Source organism: Gracilinanus agilis, chromosome 1 (assembly GCF_016433145.1).
Source record: "Gracilinanus agilis isolate LMUSP501 chromosome 1, AgileGrace, whole genome shotgun sequence".
NCBI lineage: Eukaryota > Metazoa > Chordata > Mammalia > Didelphimorphia > Didelphidae > Gracilinanus > Gracilinanus agilis.
This window is the reverse complement of record NC_058130.1, coordinates 167,341,459-167,356,181: the sequence shown is the minus strand read 5'-3', so window position 1 is coordinate 167,356,181 and position 14,723 is coordinate 167,341,459. Positions and strand designations below refer to the sequence as shown.

Here is a 14,723-nt window from a genome sequence, read left to right as displayed (position 1 = left end):
CTTAGGTTAGGACGAAGCAAGGGTGACAATCTGCTTGCTAGGTATCTATTACAACCATGAGGCAAACTAGTTAATAATCTTGTTGCATTCTACGTGCTCAGTGGGAATGCTGATTTAAGTGTAAATAAAGTCTCATGATGGTATTTAAGAACAGGGAGAATCAGTTAGAGAAATGAGCCCATAAAGGCAAGGAAGGCTTTCTCTGTGTCTTTACTGATCTCCTCCCTGAAAAGGCAAGCAGTACCCCCATCTGGTTGACAACAGGCATAGATGAAGGAAATATGAATATGTTGGAGAAATACAACCCACCTTTAACTCACCTATTCCCCACCCCTCCAACTCCCTTAGTCCTCCAAGAAGGAGTTAGGGAGCAATCCAAAAGACAACAGAGGGATAAGATAACCAAGAAAGAAAAGCAAACATATAATTGTAGATACAACTGAAGGAGAGAAAAGGAGGAGGCATTTTAGCTACTCCAGCCCCTAAATGAAAGAATGATCCAGAAGTCCTTTTTGGTCCTTCTTCTCTTTCTCCCCCCCTTACCCTATGCAATGACATCACAAAATGGCAGAGACACCAGGTAATGAAGAGGAGAATGATGACTTTTGGTAGATGTGAAATACCACAGAACAGAAGCTGGTGGGAAGAATAAAGGGTTGTGTTTTTTTAACTTGAGGAGAGGGATTTCCCTTTTGCAGATCTTGAGGTCAGGGACTTCTCATCTTTATACAAAAAAAGTTATATGACTGATTAGCATACCTGTTTTTCCAAAGTAATGTACAAATTAATCTAGCATACTAGACGTGTGGTGTGTGTGTGTGTGTGTGTGTACACACCTCTGTTTTTTTTTTTTAAGAAAGTTATATGGCTTAGTAAATGATGTGCTAGAGCCAGCTCTTAGAGATTCTCAAGTACTAATAATTAAATTTTCAATGTGAGCATTTTCTACCAGGTAACATAACAAATATTATCTTAATTTATTGTTTTGTTTATTGTCTAGACTCACAAAGGTGATGGGAAAATGTAACAAAGATAAATAAATTTAAAAATTAAAAAAGGAAAATGTTAATAATGCAGATAAATCTAAAAGTGAGTCATGCATACATTTTGTTTTCTTTTGGGAATGTCAATTGTTAAATATTTCCCAGCATTCCATCAGATATAGAGGAAAGAGTGCTAAACTGAGAGACAACAGAAGCTGGGTTTCAATCTTGCCTGGAACATATAGCAACTATGTGACTATGGATGAGCCATTCAGCCTAAGTCAGTTTCCTGATCTGTAAAACAGGGATAAAAAATACTTGTAGTTCCTACCTCAAAGCATATATGATCAATATAAAAATGCCATCTTTATTAAGGAGAAAACTGTGTGTGTTTGTTGAGAAAGGGTAGAAAGACAAAGAAATATTTGAAAAGGGATGGGACAGAAAGGAGATGGAGAGAGGGAGAAAAAGAGAGAGGAAGGATGAAAAGAAGGGAAAGAAGAATAAGGGAATAGAGACTGAAAGAAAGTTTGAGAGGGGGAAGAGGAGAGAGAGGGAGACAAGGGACAGAGGAAAGGAGAGTGGGGAAAAGAGAGAGGAAAGAGATGGTGGAGGGCGAGGGTATAACTTGCCAAGAGTTTTTGGTAATAGTTGGGAAGGAGGTTTGAGAGTGTCAGGAGAACTTGGTTGACAACTGGGAAGGTAATGGGAGGCCAGGAAACATCAGACTCACTTGTACAGGGCTGAACGGTTATGAGAAGAAAGAGTTTGCTCTGAGGGACGACCAGGAACGAGGACAGCAACATCAAGCAATCGACGGACAATCAACTGTGGCTGAAGGAGATACTGGCACTCATCGTGAAGACCCTGGGATAGACAAAGGAAGAACTGATACTGACATATCATGGAGACCCTACGCAGATTAGAGTAGGGACAGGGAGGTAGCATAATACAGTGAAAAGGTCATTAAAATAGGAATCAGAAGACCTAGGTTCTAGTCCTGATTCAGTCACCAACCCAGTTGGTTGACCTGAGCAAAATCATTTCCCTACTGGTTTCCCCAACTGCAAAATAAAGGGGTTGGACTAGATGTTTCTATGGTTATTTGTGGCACTAACAATCTACAATGTTTAATATATATAACATATATATGTATATATTAAAATATATATCATCATGGAGACCCCCAAGGGAAAGAAACAGAAGAAGTTCTGACATTAGCTATGGAGACAGTCTTGTAGAAGAAGAGGGAAAGGGGAAATATACTGAAATATATCATTAAAACCATGGGAGATAAAGGGGGGAACAGGTGGTGATAATGCATCTGAGGACCTCCCAGTGTTCCCAGAACCTATCCAGCCCCATTCTAGTCAGAGGCAGAGTTCACATATAGTCCTCTCATCTTTTGATTATGATCGACACACATTGAGCCAAGACCCCCTCAACTCCATCAGAGAGTATAAAACAGAGAAAGGGACAGATTCACTTCAGGATCTCTCTCTCTCTGACTGCCTAATTTTCCAGTCTCTGAAACCAGCCTACTCAGATTTAGAGCTCTTTGCTTATCCTTGCTGCCCAAACTGGGTTCTATGAATTCTGACAGTATGTCTTCACCTTTTTATTCTAATTCTTGGTTCTGAGCTCTGTGGGTTGTGTTCTGATCCTGTTGCCTTCCACATTCCATCATTTGATATCCAAGGATCAGCTCTAGACCTTGGACAGAAGTATCATGAATTTACCTAGCCAACCATTCACTGTGGCAAACTGAACTGCTTGACCTTCTATGACATTCCAACCCCCTACCCTTCATGTTTTTGTACAGGTAATGCTCTCTTTCCTCCAGGCTCTTGTAATCTCTAGATCTCTTTAGGACACAGTTTGAATGTACCTCCTACAAAGGGCCTTTCCTGATTTCTTCTCAGTTGATGCCTTCCCAGATTATTTTTAATTTTATTAAATATGTTCTACATTTGTATGTATTATATTTGTATTGTACATGTATATATGATATTTATTTATAAATGTTTTACATGTCTGTGATATTTATTTATCTGTTTTTATGGCAGTGAGGTGGCACAGTGGATAGAGTGCTGGGCCTCAAGTCAGAAAGATTCGTCCTTCTAAGTTCAAATCTGGCCTCAGACAGTTACTGTGTGACCCTGGGCAAGTTATTTAACCCTGTTCCCCTCAGTTTCTTCATCTGTAAAATGAGCTGGAGAAGGAAATGGCAAACTACTCCAGTATCTCTACCAAGAAAATCCTAAATAGGGTCAAAAGAGTCATACACAACTAAAACAACAGAGTGACAATACATACGGTTTTATGTTGACTTATCTATGTATATGTTGTTTCTTATAAGTATAATGTAAGCCCCTTGAGGGGAGAAATGTTTTGTTTCTGTGTATGCATTTCTAGATACTAGCAAATATCTGACATATAGTAGATATGAAATAAATATTTGTTGGAAAAACATTTTAATAAATAAATGAAATTAATGTTTGCTGAATTAAATTAAGTAGACACTTTTCCACCCATATACCATGCATGCAGGGCAGGTTCTCTATTGAATCAGTCGATCATCTATCTACTCTACATTTATTGAAACTTATGAGCATTAAGGACCTGGGTCAATGACCATCAGTCATACTACTAAACTGATACGGCCCTACAACCTGTGTGTCAATTAGGGGGTATGTTCTGTGATTCCATCTGTTGCCAAGTCCTACTGTCACATTTTCGGCAACAGTTGAGATTCTACTGTGGGCAAGAACTCAATCCAAAGAACAGCACTCCCCTATTAAAAAAAAAACTGGCTCCAGGCTTATCAATATGCCTGATAAAGAGAAGGGAAAATTCCAACAAGGATGTCTTTGGGCAAGATTGGCAGCACAGGATATAGCAGATGGAAGGTAAAGTAGAAGGAATATGAAAATGTCCTCAGATTCAGGGAAACAACAGTTATACCAAAGACCTCCAATCATGGAATCTTAAAGTAGAAATGGCCTTTAAATACCATCTAGTCCAACCACCCACTCCATGCAGGAATTCCTTCTATGTTATTCAAAGTCACTGAACACTTTGTATTGGATTGAACACTTTGAAGGATAGAAAACTTACTAACAGGTAAGCCTGTTCCATCATAGGGCACATTCTTTCATGAAACAAACTAAAAAACTACCTATCTCTAATGTCCAACCAGTAACCTTGGTTCTTTCCTCTCAGGCTACTTAGAAAAAAAAGTCCTCTTACACATGATAGCCCTTTCCAATATTTGAATGGAGATAAAGTGTCATTTCACAGACACAGATACAGACAAACAGACAGACAGACATACACACACACACACACACACAGTGTTCTCTTTAACAGGTTAATCATCCCTAATGCCCTCAAACATTCCTCTTAACACATGGTTTCTGCACACTTCATCATCCTCTTCTAGATATGCTCCAACTAGTCACTATTTCATTGGAAGTATGGCACTCAAGAATGAACACAATACTCTAGAGGTGTTCTAACCAGAAGAGAGTACTATAGGACTATTAATCACCTTTTTCTGTAAAAGTTGGTTCTTTACTTTTCTAGACATTATGCAATCAATCAGCCTAAATGGCATTCTCTTTTTTAAAAGCTACATCATAAGTAGAAACACTGAAGAAAAACAACTGCTTGATCATATGGTTCGTTGGGGACATGATTGGGGATGTAGACTCTAAGGGATCACCCTAGTGCAAATATCAATAATATGGAAATAGGTCTTGATCAATGACACACATAAAACCCAGTGGAATTGTGTGTCAGCTATGGGAGGGAGGTGGAGGAGGGGAGGGAAGGAACATGAATCATAGAACCATGGAAAATTTTTAATTAATCAATAAAAATAATTTTTAAAAAAGATAAAAAATAAAATTTTTAAAAGCCACATTATGGGGCAGCTGGGTAGCTCAGTGGACTGAGAGTCAGGTCTAGAGACAGGAGGTCCTAGGTTCAAATGTAGCCTCAGACACTTCCCAGCTGTGTGACCCTGGGCAAGTCACTTGACCCCCATTGCCCACCCTTGCCACTCTTCCACCTAGGAGCCAATACACAGAAGTTGGGGGGGGTTAAAAAAAAGCCACATCATGCTATTGGCTCATATTGAGCTTATAATCAGCTAAAACCTTTGGGTTTCCCTTAGCTTATATAATATAATTTTAAACCAAAAATATGTTTAAATTGCATTTATCATATTGATTTGGACTCATTGTTGTAGTAAATAAAGACCTTCACTTACTAAATGACCATCAAAAATGAGAAGTTAGACACATTGGGACAGGAAGCCTCTGACCAGGATGTCTATCTTTAAGGAATGGAGACAACTCCTGAAAGATACCAAATACTCACTCTAGACACCTCAGCAATAATTACCTTAGGCGTCTTAATACTAGGAAATACCTAAAACCCCACTAGACAAATGGGCCCTGGTTTTCATGTAGTTAAATTCAATTTAATAAACATTTATTAAGGAACTACTGTATATTATGTACTGTGTTAAATGCTAAGTGCACAAAAGCAAAAATAAAATGGTCCTGCCCTCAATGAGCTTGCATGTCAAATGGAGGAATACAATATGTATACAGATAAGTAAATATTAAGTAATGGGAGAAGAGAAAGAATACCAACAGTATGAGGAAATGATACCCAAAGGCTCCATTTTATGACAGGAGGGCCTTCATAGAGGAAATGCTGCCCAAGTAAAGCCTCAAAGGAAGATAAGGAAAAAATATTCTAAAGAAATAAATAAATTATAAAATAAAAATAAAATAAAATAAATTTTAAAGGAAGATAAGGATATTGAGAAGCCAAGATGAGGTGAGAAGTCATTCTAGGCAAGGCAAATAACTTGTATGAGTGTGCAAAAGTAGAATAAAAAATATCAGGTTCAGAAACATCCATTTTGGCTAGGATGTGTTTAAAGTGAAAACACTGCTAGAAAAGTAGGTTGGAGTCAAATTATGAAAAGTCTTAAATATACCACTAAAGAGTTTTTATTTTATCCTAGAGTTAATAGGATGTCATCAAAAGTTTTTAGTGGAGGGCCAGTCACATCTATGCATCAGGAAGATTATTTTGGCAATTCCATGGGAGATGGTATAATTATTTAGTGATCTACCACCTGGGAATTTAGAATGATACAGTCAATGTCCTATGTGTGGAAAGGTCCTCCCAAACCAGGTCTCCCTCTTCTAAAGGCACCACAGTTCTCCCTAGACTGAAACAGTAGAACTATCTTTGATTATTCCTATGACTTCACTCTACAAAGTCTTCCTTTGCATTCTCTCCTACAACCTTCTCTTTCTTTCTATTCCCACTGCCACTGTTCTAATTCAGTTCCTTATTACTTCAAATATGAACTATTGAAACAGTCTAATGGCTTACATTCCTGCCTTCATCCTCTCCCCTTTCCAATTTATCCTGCACAGCATAACCAGATTAATGATTCCAAGCCCCATTTTGCTTGCAGCATTCCATTACTCAAAAACCTTCAAAGATTCCCCATTGCCTGCTAAATTAAAGTCTGATCTAACATTTGAACTTTCCAGTTGGTCCCAAATGACTTGAACTCTACACTTAGCAAAACAGTATTCTTCATTGTTTTCCAAACTCAATTCAAGATTTCCTTCTTCCACACCTTTGCTCATGATGTTCCTCTTGCCTAAAGTGTCCTGCCAAACCATTTCTACCAGTTTAAATCCCTATCAATCCCCTCTTCAATGCCCAGCTTAATTAACACCTCCTCAATGAAGTCTTTCGTGATCAATCCATCCTGAATTAACCTCTCCCTCCTTTGAATACTTATACCACTTGGTCTGTAGGATTCATAGGATGCTTATTACATCCCACTTAATGTTGTGATTGTTCACATATAGGTTATCGATTATCTTGCAAGTTCCTTGAGTCAAGGAGTATCTTTATATCAATATATCTTAATATCACCCCACATAGTATCTTATACTTAGTTACATCAATATTTGCTGAATAAGTAAATAAAGAGTCTCCCCGAGGATACCCAGGTATCCTCTCCTCTTTACTCTTTTCAGTTTTATTAATGGCCCTATTTGAACAAAGTCTACAGGCTTTGATATAAGACCTAATCACTTTGAGTTGATTCAAAAATATATAGTGACAAGCCTGATTTATCACTCTGCAAAGGGTTAATGTTATATCAATTTAAAAAACAGTTTCTCCCCAATTCTCTCTCTCTTCTCCCCCTCCTCTTTCCTTCATCTCTCCTCTCTCTCTCTCTCTCTCTCTCTCTCTCTCTCTCTCTCTCTCTCTCTCTCTCTCTCTCTCACACACACACACACACACACACACACACACACACACAGATGTACCTCCAAATACTGTATCTGTATATCTCCCTATCCTGGCACTGGGTTCAACCAGAGATGCTATACGGTTAACTGGTCAGACTGTCTGGTGGTCCTGCATTTGCCAGAATATGAAGAAGCATATAACATCTAATGATGTTTGAACTTAAATTCAATGACAAAGACTACCTGATATGCCATACCTGCTGCTATCTTCTAAGCAACTAAGATATATCAAGGAAGACTTTGGTGAGGATGCAGCACCACAGCTGAGCCTCAAAGCAAAAGTCAGAGATGAGAAGGGAGGACATTCCAGACATGGAGGATGTAGAGAGGCAGGAGATAAAATGCTTAGTTTGAGATAGTCCACTTTAATTGGAACATAAAGTGCAAGAAAAGTAATAATGTTAAATAATGCTGGAAATATAAGTTGTAGTCACTTTTTGGAGGGCCTTAAAGGCCTGAATAAGGGGGTTGTATTTTATTTAGAGGCAAAAAGGAACCACTAAATATTTTTATCAGGAGAGTAGGATGATCTCTCTTAGAAAGACTATTTTGGCAGGAAGGATTGGAGAGAAGAAAAAGGTGAATAAAGAAAGGTTGTTACTATAATCCAGATGAGAAGCCATAAGGACCTGAAATGGTATGATAGTCATGTAAATAGAGAAAATGGGAGGGAGGCAAGAAATATAGAACCAATACTTGACAATCGATTGAATATGGGGATAAAGAAAAAGTGGAGGGTCAAAAATTAACTACCAAGTTAAAAATCCAAATACTTGGAAGGATAGTTGTGTCCTCGGCAAAGCAAAGATAAGTTTGGAGGAAGAAATGGGTTTAGATGGAAAGACAGCAAGTTGTATTTTGGACATGTTGAGTTTGATACACTAATGCAGTGATGGGCAAACTCTAGCCCACAGGCCAGATGCCGCCCCTAAAATGTTCTATCTGGCCCCATGACATTATTCCTAATCTGACTAATACAATGAGTAGGATACAATACAATGAAGCTTCGAAAGAGTTGTCTTAGAAACAGACTGACAGATGAGCATTTCTCTTCCTTTGGCCCCCTCTTTAAAAAGTTTGCCCATCACTGCACCAATGGAATAATAAGGCTAAGAGATCCAGCAAGCATCTAACAATATGGGACTAGAATTTGGAGAGAGATTAAGTCTGGCTAAATATTTGGGACTCAACTTCATAGAAACAACAATTGGACCTAGGGGAAAAAAATTTCTACCAGGAAAGGTGGTTGGATTTGCAAATTTAACTTACTTGTACTTTATGTTTCTTTTTTTTCTTAGTTATGAAAAGGGTTCAGGAGGCAAATTATATGGGAGAATTGATTACAGTGTAAAAAGGACATTAATAAAACTAAAAAGAAAAAAGAATTGGCCAATCTATTCTATTCTTTTTAAATAAGGTATCTACATTCAGAGCCAAATTTGAGTGATAAATTCCATCTCATCAAGTCAACTAAAAGGTCGACTTTGCCTCATATGTATCTTTTTTTTAATTTGATTTTTATTATCACACAAAACATACTTCCATACTGGTCATTGTTGTAAGAGCACACTCATTCATAACCAACCCCCCACCCAAAATAAAACCATAATGCACTGATGGGAAAGACAACTCCAACAGTTCTCTCTCTGGAGGTGGAGAGCAGGGACATAAATCCTTCAGGATTGTCCCAGATCAGTGCATTGCTGAGAGGAGCCAAGTTTTCACAGACAATCATCATACACTATTGCTCAAAAGTATCTTAACATTCACACTTCTGGTTACAGGTATTTTGAATATTCGTATAAATACATCTGATGATTTTGCTGTTGCTTCCTTCTATTTTTCTGTAGTACCCCCTATGAATTACTGGTCCTCTTTTGTTCTTCTTTTGTTTTTCTTCTTGTTGTACAATGGAGATTCAGGCTACAAAGGTGTCCTGGAAGATTGTCTGGAGATCTTAAGTCATCTGAAAGATGACTTAAAAAGCCAAAAGGAGTCCCATCCCACCACTAGGTGGCACGATGGACTGGTGCTCAGGGATTGATGGTGGCTGTTCTCAGTGCAAGAGAATTAAAGAACACAAGTGACAGAGATGAAATGGAAGGCCCAGTTTGGGGTCCAAACCAGAAGTATCCTGGAGGAGAATGCTAAAACACAGGGACCATCAGTGGCGAGACATCAACTAAGTGGCAATGAGTGAGTCAAGAAACAGACCAAGAGGACTCTTCCTTCTCTTCAAGCCAGGTACCACAGTGAATAGAGGGTTATGCCTGACCTCAGGAACATCTGAGTTTAAATCTAGGCTCAGACACTTAATAGCTATGTGACCCTGTCTACCTTAGGTCCCTCAAACTGTAAAATGGGTATAATAATAGCACCTACCTTCAAAGGTTGATAACTATTTTAATCCCTACAGAAATGCAATAACATCATTCCCTCCTTGAAAAACTTCCATGGGTTTTTGTTAAGCCTCATGGCTTACCAAATAAAAATGTATATTCTTTCCATTGTCACTCAAGGCCTTCCACCATCTAGCTGCAAGTTACCTGTCCCACCTTATTTTACAGCTCTCCTGCATGCACTCTACAATCCAAACAAATTACACTACTCCCTCTTTTACTTCATCCTCCTCTCATTGTCGAGCAATTGCATATGGCATCACTCGGGCCAAGAACAGTTCTCCCTGTATCTACTAAGTTACCTTTTGAAGTCCTTTTTCTTCAAGGCCCACCTTCTTCTGTAAAGCCAAATTCCCCAGAACCTCCCAGTTAGAAACAATACTTTCTTCCTCCTGGGATTTCTCAGTCAGAGTCAGAGATCTCTCCTATGCCATCATTCATATGGGGGGTTTTATAGTTATTTGTGTATGTTACCCTGCTGGATCATAAATCCCTTGAAGAAAGAGGCTGGGACATTCTCTATCATTGTTATTGGGTATATTGTACATAATAAACAAAGGAATAAGCAAAAGATCTGTGGTTTCATCAACTATACAGCTCCCTTCGACAACATAAGACACCCCAACACCTGTACATGTCTTGGAGCTGTCTTAGAGAATTTCCTAAATTTTCCTCACAAAGAAAAAAAGTGACCTGCCCAAGGTGACACAGCTATTAGCAGCCAAAATCTGTGTATGAGCCCAATTCTTCTTGACTCAAAGTCTCCATCTCCATCCACTATGCTACACTGCTTCTAAGTTGTACATAGTAGATATTTCATAAATGTTTATTGGGTTGGATTGGACTAAATTGAATCAAATTGAAAAAATGATGAATCCAAAAAAAAATCATAATGTTAGAAAGCTAGTTTAGGCACTAGAACATGGGATGGTGATGGGAAAGAGTTTATCATATAAGTTATATAATATAATAGATCATTAAAATGTCATATTGTAATGCTATAATATAAATTTAGCATAATCTTTTAAGGGTCATGACTCCTCTTTCTCCTTAAACATGATCAGCTTATCAGGATTCAGTCTTTATCTTCCCTCTTGTTCCTAGAAAGCCTTGGTTTTGTCATGGGTACCAGTGATGAATTCTCTTCTACCTACTAGTTGTGTTACCTTAGGCAAGGATCTCTACCTTTTTTTAGCCTCACTTGCTTCACTTATATAATGGGGATCAAATGTGATCATATAGGTGAAGTGCTTTATAAACCATAAAATATTATACATTGCTACTTTCATTGCTTAGCTTGCAACTTTTAATTAATAATAATAAATATAATTAATAATAAATTTAATAAAAATAATTTACCTTACCAGTGCAAGGATATGCAACTATAGGTCACCAAGTTTAGTTTTATCAATCACAGATCTGATAGGTGAGGAAGCACTGGGAACCCTCAATTGCATTGACTTAGACTTAAGTTATCTACCAACTTCCAACCTCAGATGATTTCTCTGGGTTGGATTTCTGATCTGCTTCTTCCAGAATCCAACCGATAGAATGGGGGAAAGGGGGGTTGGGGACTGAAGTTGGAGCTTGAGAAGGGATGGCCCTAGGATCGTAGGACTAGGATTGGTTCTCCACTAAAGCACTCAACCAAGAAGTAGCATGGAGAAAGGGCTTGACCCACCTTGACAGAGATACGTCCATGGGCTTGGGGAAGGTGAGCAGCCAGGAACCAATCCCCAGGCAAGGGACTGCTGACATTGAAGATTCCTGAGGTTCGGTTGGGCAACGTCCAGCTGAGGGTCAATGAGAAGACCCCTGGTACCACTGTGTCTGGCGGAAAGTGTGTGTTCAGAGGGTTTATTACAGGGGGTGCTCCTGAGCGGAAATACCTGGGAGAGACATGAAATGGTAAACCAGAGACCAAAAATAAGATAGGAGAAGGCAGAAAATGGAAAAACAAACAGAAGTTAGGGACAGAAAAAAAAAAACAGAAAAAGACAATATCCAAATCATGAAGAAAACAAGTTGGAACTGTCCACTGAATACCCAACTATCACCACTGGCAGACTTCTCAAGGACCACACACACCCCCAAGCAGTCAAGGATTGGGAAGATGGTCAGAAGTCAGGATGTCTGGAGTTGGGATAAGGCTTTCTGTCCACTGTTGGGGCATAAGGTCAAAGGATCAGGCTATATCAGGACTCCAGAGTTAAGACATGCTGTGAAAAGTCAAGGATGAGGGAATCCGACATACAGCCTACCCTTGCTGGGTTATTATATGCTTTTAAACTTTTAAAATGCCTTGTATTCTTTGAGTATAATTAAGGAACCTCAGGAAGGCCCTCCCCTGGGGATCTCTGAGCAATGAGTCATCAAAGTGATGCTAGGAAAAGCAAGTGGGGCTAGAAACCTGAGTCAGGAGGGATCATTCATTCAGTTCAGTTCAGTCATCTCAGCTCTGCAAATGAGCTGGGAGCTGGCAGCACTCTGTAGACAGGAAGCAGGAGCCCTGTGGGTGGTCTAGCGGGGGTGTGCAAGCTTTCAAACAAGAAGAGACAGTCTGCTTCTGACTACTGAGGAACTGTAGTGACGAAGAAAGATACCGTAGCCGAGGCGGCATGACCACCAGACAAACCAAGCCGAAGTCTAAATCATTGATTTAGGGCTGGAAGGAACCTCGGAAGCCATCCAATTCAAACTCTTTATTTTACAAGTGGAGAAACTGAGGCCCGAGGCAGCCAAGTGATTCACTCAACATCACAAAGATAGTGTCAGAGGAGGGATGTTGGTTTAGAAGACAAACTGAAGTCAAGCTTCACCAAAGGGTAGGACCAGCTCTGACAACCAGCTGGTGAACAGGCTTTGGTCAAATCAAAGAGGACAGGGAGAAAGGGGTCCAAACAAGAGTGAGACTCCCTGGAACCCAAAGCCATAATGATCTTCCCTCAATAGAATGAGCCAGGAACTACATTTTTGTCTTCATATACCTAGACTCTAGTACATTGCTTGTCACATTTTATGTATTTGATAGATGTGTGTTAAATCAATGAGTGAATAAAAAAAGCATTCATTCATTAAGCACTTATTTGCCAAGCACTATACTAAGTCCTGAAGATGCAAAGATAAAAATAAAGACAGTCTCCATCCTCAAGGAGCTTAACTTCTGATAAAAGGAGAAATTATATGGAAAGGAGTGATGGTCAGGAAGGAATATTTTGGTTTGGAAAGTTAGTGGGCAAAAAATGGTTAGAAAGTTAGCCTCAGAGCCAGGGAGGCCTGGGTTCAAGTCCCATCTTTAACATGGACTGGCTCTGTGACCTCAGGCAAGTGACAACCTCTCCATGTTCTAGGCAGCTCTCTAGAGAGTTGAAGAGATGGTGATGCTACCTGCATTGATAGGAATTTCTTCAATAAAATCCGACATCCACTCTCAATTCCTAAAAGGCTCCTAAAGAGCCAGAGAGGATTGACATTCTCTAAGAACATTAAAAGAGTTGATTTGTTTGTGGCTCAAGAACTGAAAAGCATTGGGGGACAGGGGAGAGTAGGGAGAAGGTCATTTGATGAGGAGAAGTGGATGGAGCTTGAGCCCAGATACAGCAGGTGACTAGAGCACCCACCAATAAGGACTGGAGAAGCAAAAAAGCATTTTGCAGAAGTTCCAGACAGGAAAGAGTTAAGTTCTCCAATGAACAGATGAATGGATGGACCAGGACAAAAGAGATATCTGCAAGGTCAGTGTAGGACAGGTTAAAGCCCAGGACAAGACTCTCTGGAGCCGAGTAAAGAGACGAGGGCAAAACCCACAGAAACCAAGGGCAGCTGCTAATCAGAAGGACAGTAACCCAGGCAGGGAGGGAATGGTTTTTAAGACTAGGAAGTATGTTCTTGGAGGGACTGAGGGCCCCACTTGATCTGGATGTGCTGCCAACCCAAATCTATCGCAGGCTAGAAGGAGAGTCTCTTTATTTAGCTTCCAGACCAATTCAGAAACAAATACTCAGTAAAGCTTTTCCTTGGCGAGATCTCCACCTTTGAGGCTAAAGAGTGGTACAAGGTCATCCAAGGGATCCTTATCCCCCCATGTAGGGAAATACAAGTGACTCACAGGTAACTCTTTGTACTTTAGATTGCCTTATTTTTCTTGACAAAAATCACCTTTTAAAATATGTGAGATGGAGGCAATTAGGTGGCTTGGTGGACTGAGAGCCAGGTCTAGAGATAGGAAGAACTGGGTTCAAATTTGATTTCAGACAATTCCTAGCCACATGACTCTAGGCAAGTCACTTATCCCCATTTACATAGCCTTTGCCGTTCTTCTGGCTTAAAATTTTCTTTTTAAAAACCCTTACCTTAACCATGGAAAAAAATATTCTTAATTAATTAATTAATTAATTAATTAATTAATTAAATGGTGTTGGATTTTTTTTAAACCCAACTCTTTCTGTCTTAGAATCAATACTATATATTGGTTCCAAGACAGAAGAGTGATAAGGGTTAGGCAACAGAGGTTAAATGACTTGCCCAGGGTCACATAGCTAGGAAATATGAGTCCATATTTTATCTGACTCTCAATCCATTGAGCCATCTAGCTGCCCCTCTATCTTAAAATTGATACTGAGACAGAAAGTAAAGGTTAAAAAAGGATTGAACTAGAAAACCTCTAAAGTCATTTCCAGGCCTAAATCTACCTGTAGCTATCACTATCTTAGCCCTGGAGAGTGAGGTGCTGAAGGGCTGAGAAAATTAAGGACAAAGGATAGTATCGGGGGTAGCTATAGAGGCCAGAACAATTTAATTTAAGGAAAGATTTCCTAGCCTTAAAAGTTGTCCAAAAGTAAAATGGGTTGCCTTGAAAGAAGTGGATACCTCATTCCACAATGACTCCAAGTGAATGGATGAACACTGGTGGGGGCATCTTTGAGGAGATTATCAGATACAAGGGGAGCTAATGACCTCTCGGGTACCTTTCAACTCTTGAG

At 39.4% G+C, this 14,723-nt stretch overlaps 1 protein-coding gene across 1 annotated transcript in view; it reads right to left on the bottom strand.

Annotated features, from left to right (window-relative positions):
• TMEM8B (transmembrane protein 8B) overlaps positions 1-14,723 on the bottom strand; it is a 72,571-nt gene that overhangs the window by 27,972 nt on the left and 29,876 nt on the right. The window contains exons 5-6 of the mRNA XM_044678217.1: positions 11,423-11,630; positions 1,717-1,850 (exon numbers count right to left, since the gene is read on the bottom strand). Of these exons, the coding sequence (XP_044534152.1) occupies positions 1,717-1,850; positions 11,423-11,630 (342 nt within the window). The remainder of the gene's footprint in view (positions 1-1,716; positions 1,851-11,422; positions 11,631-14,723) is intronic.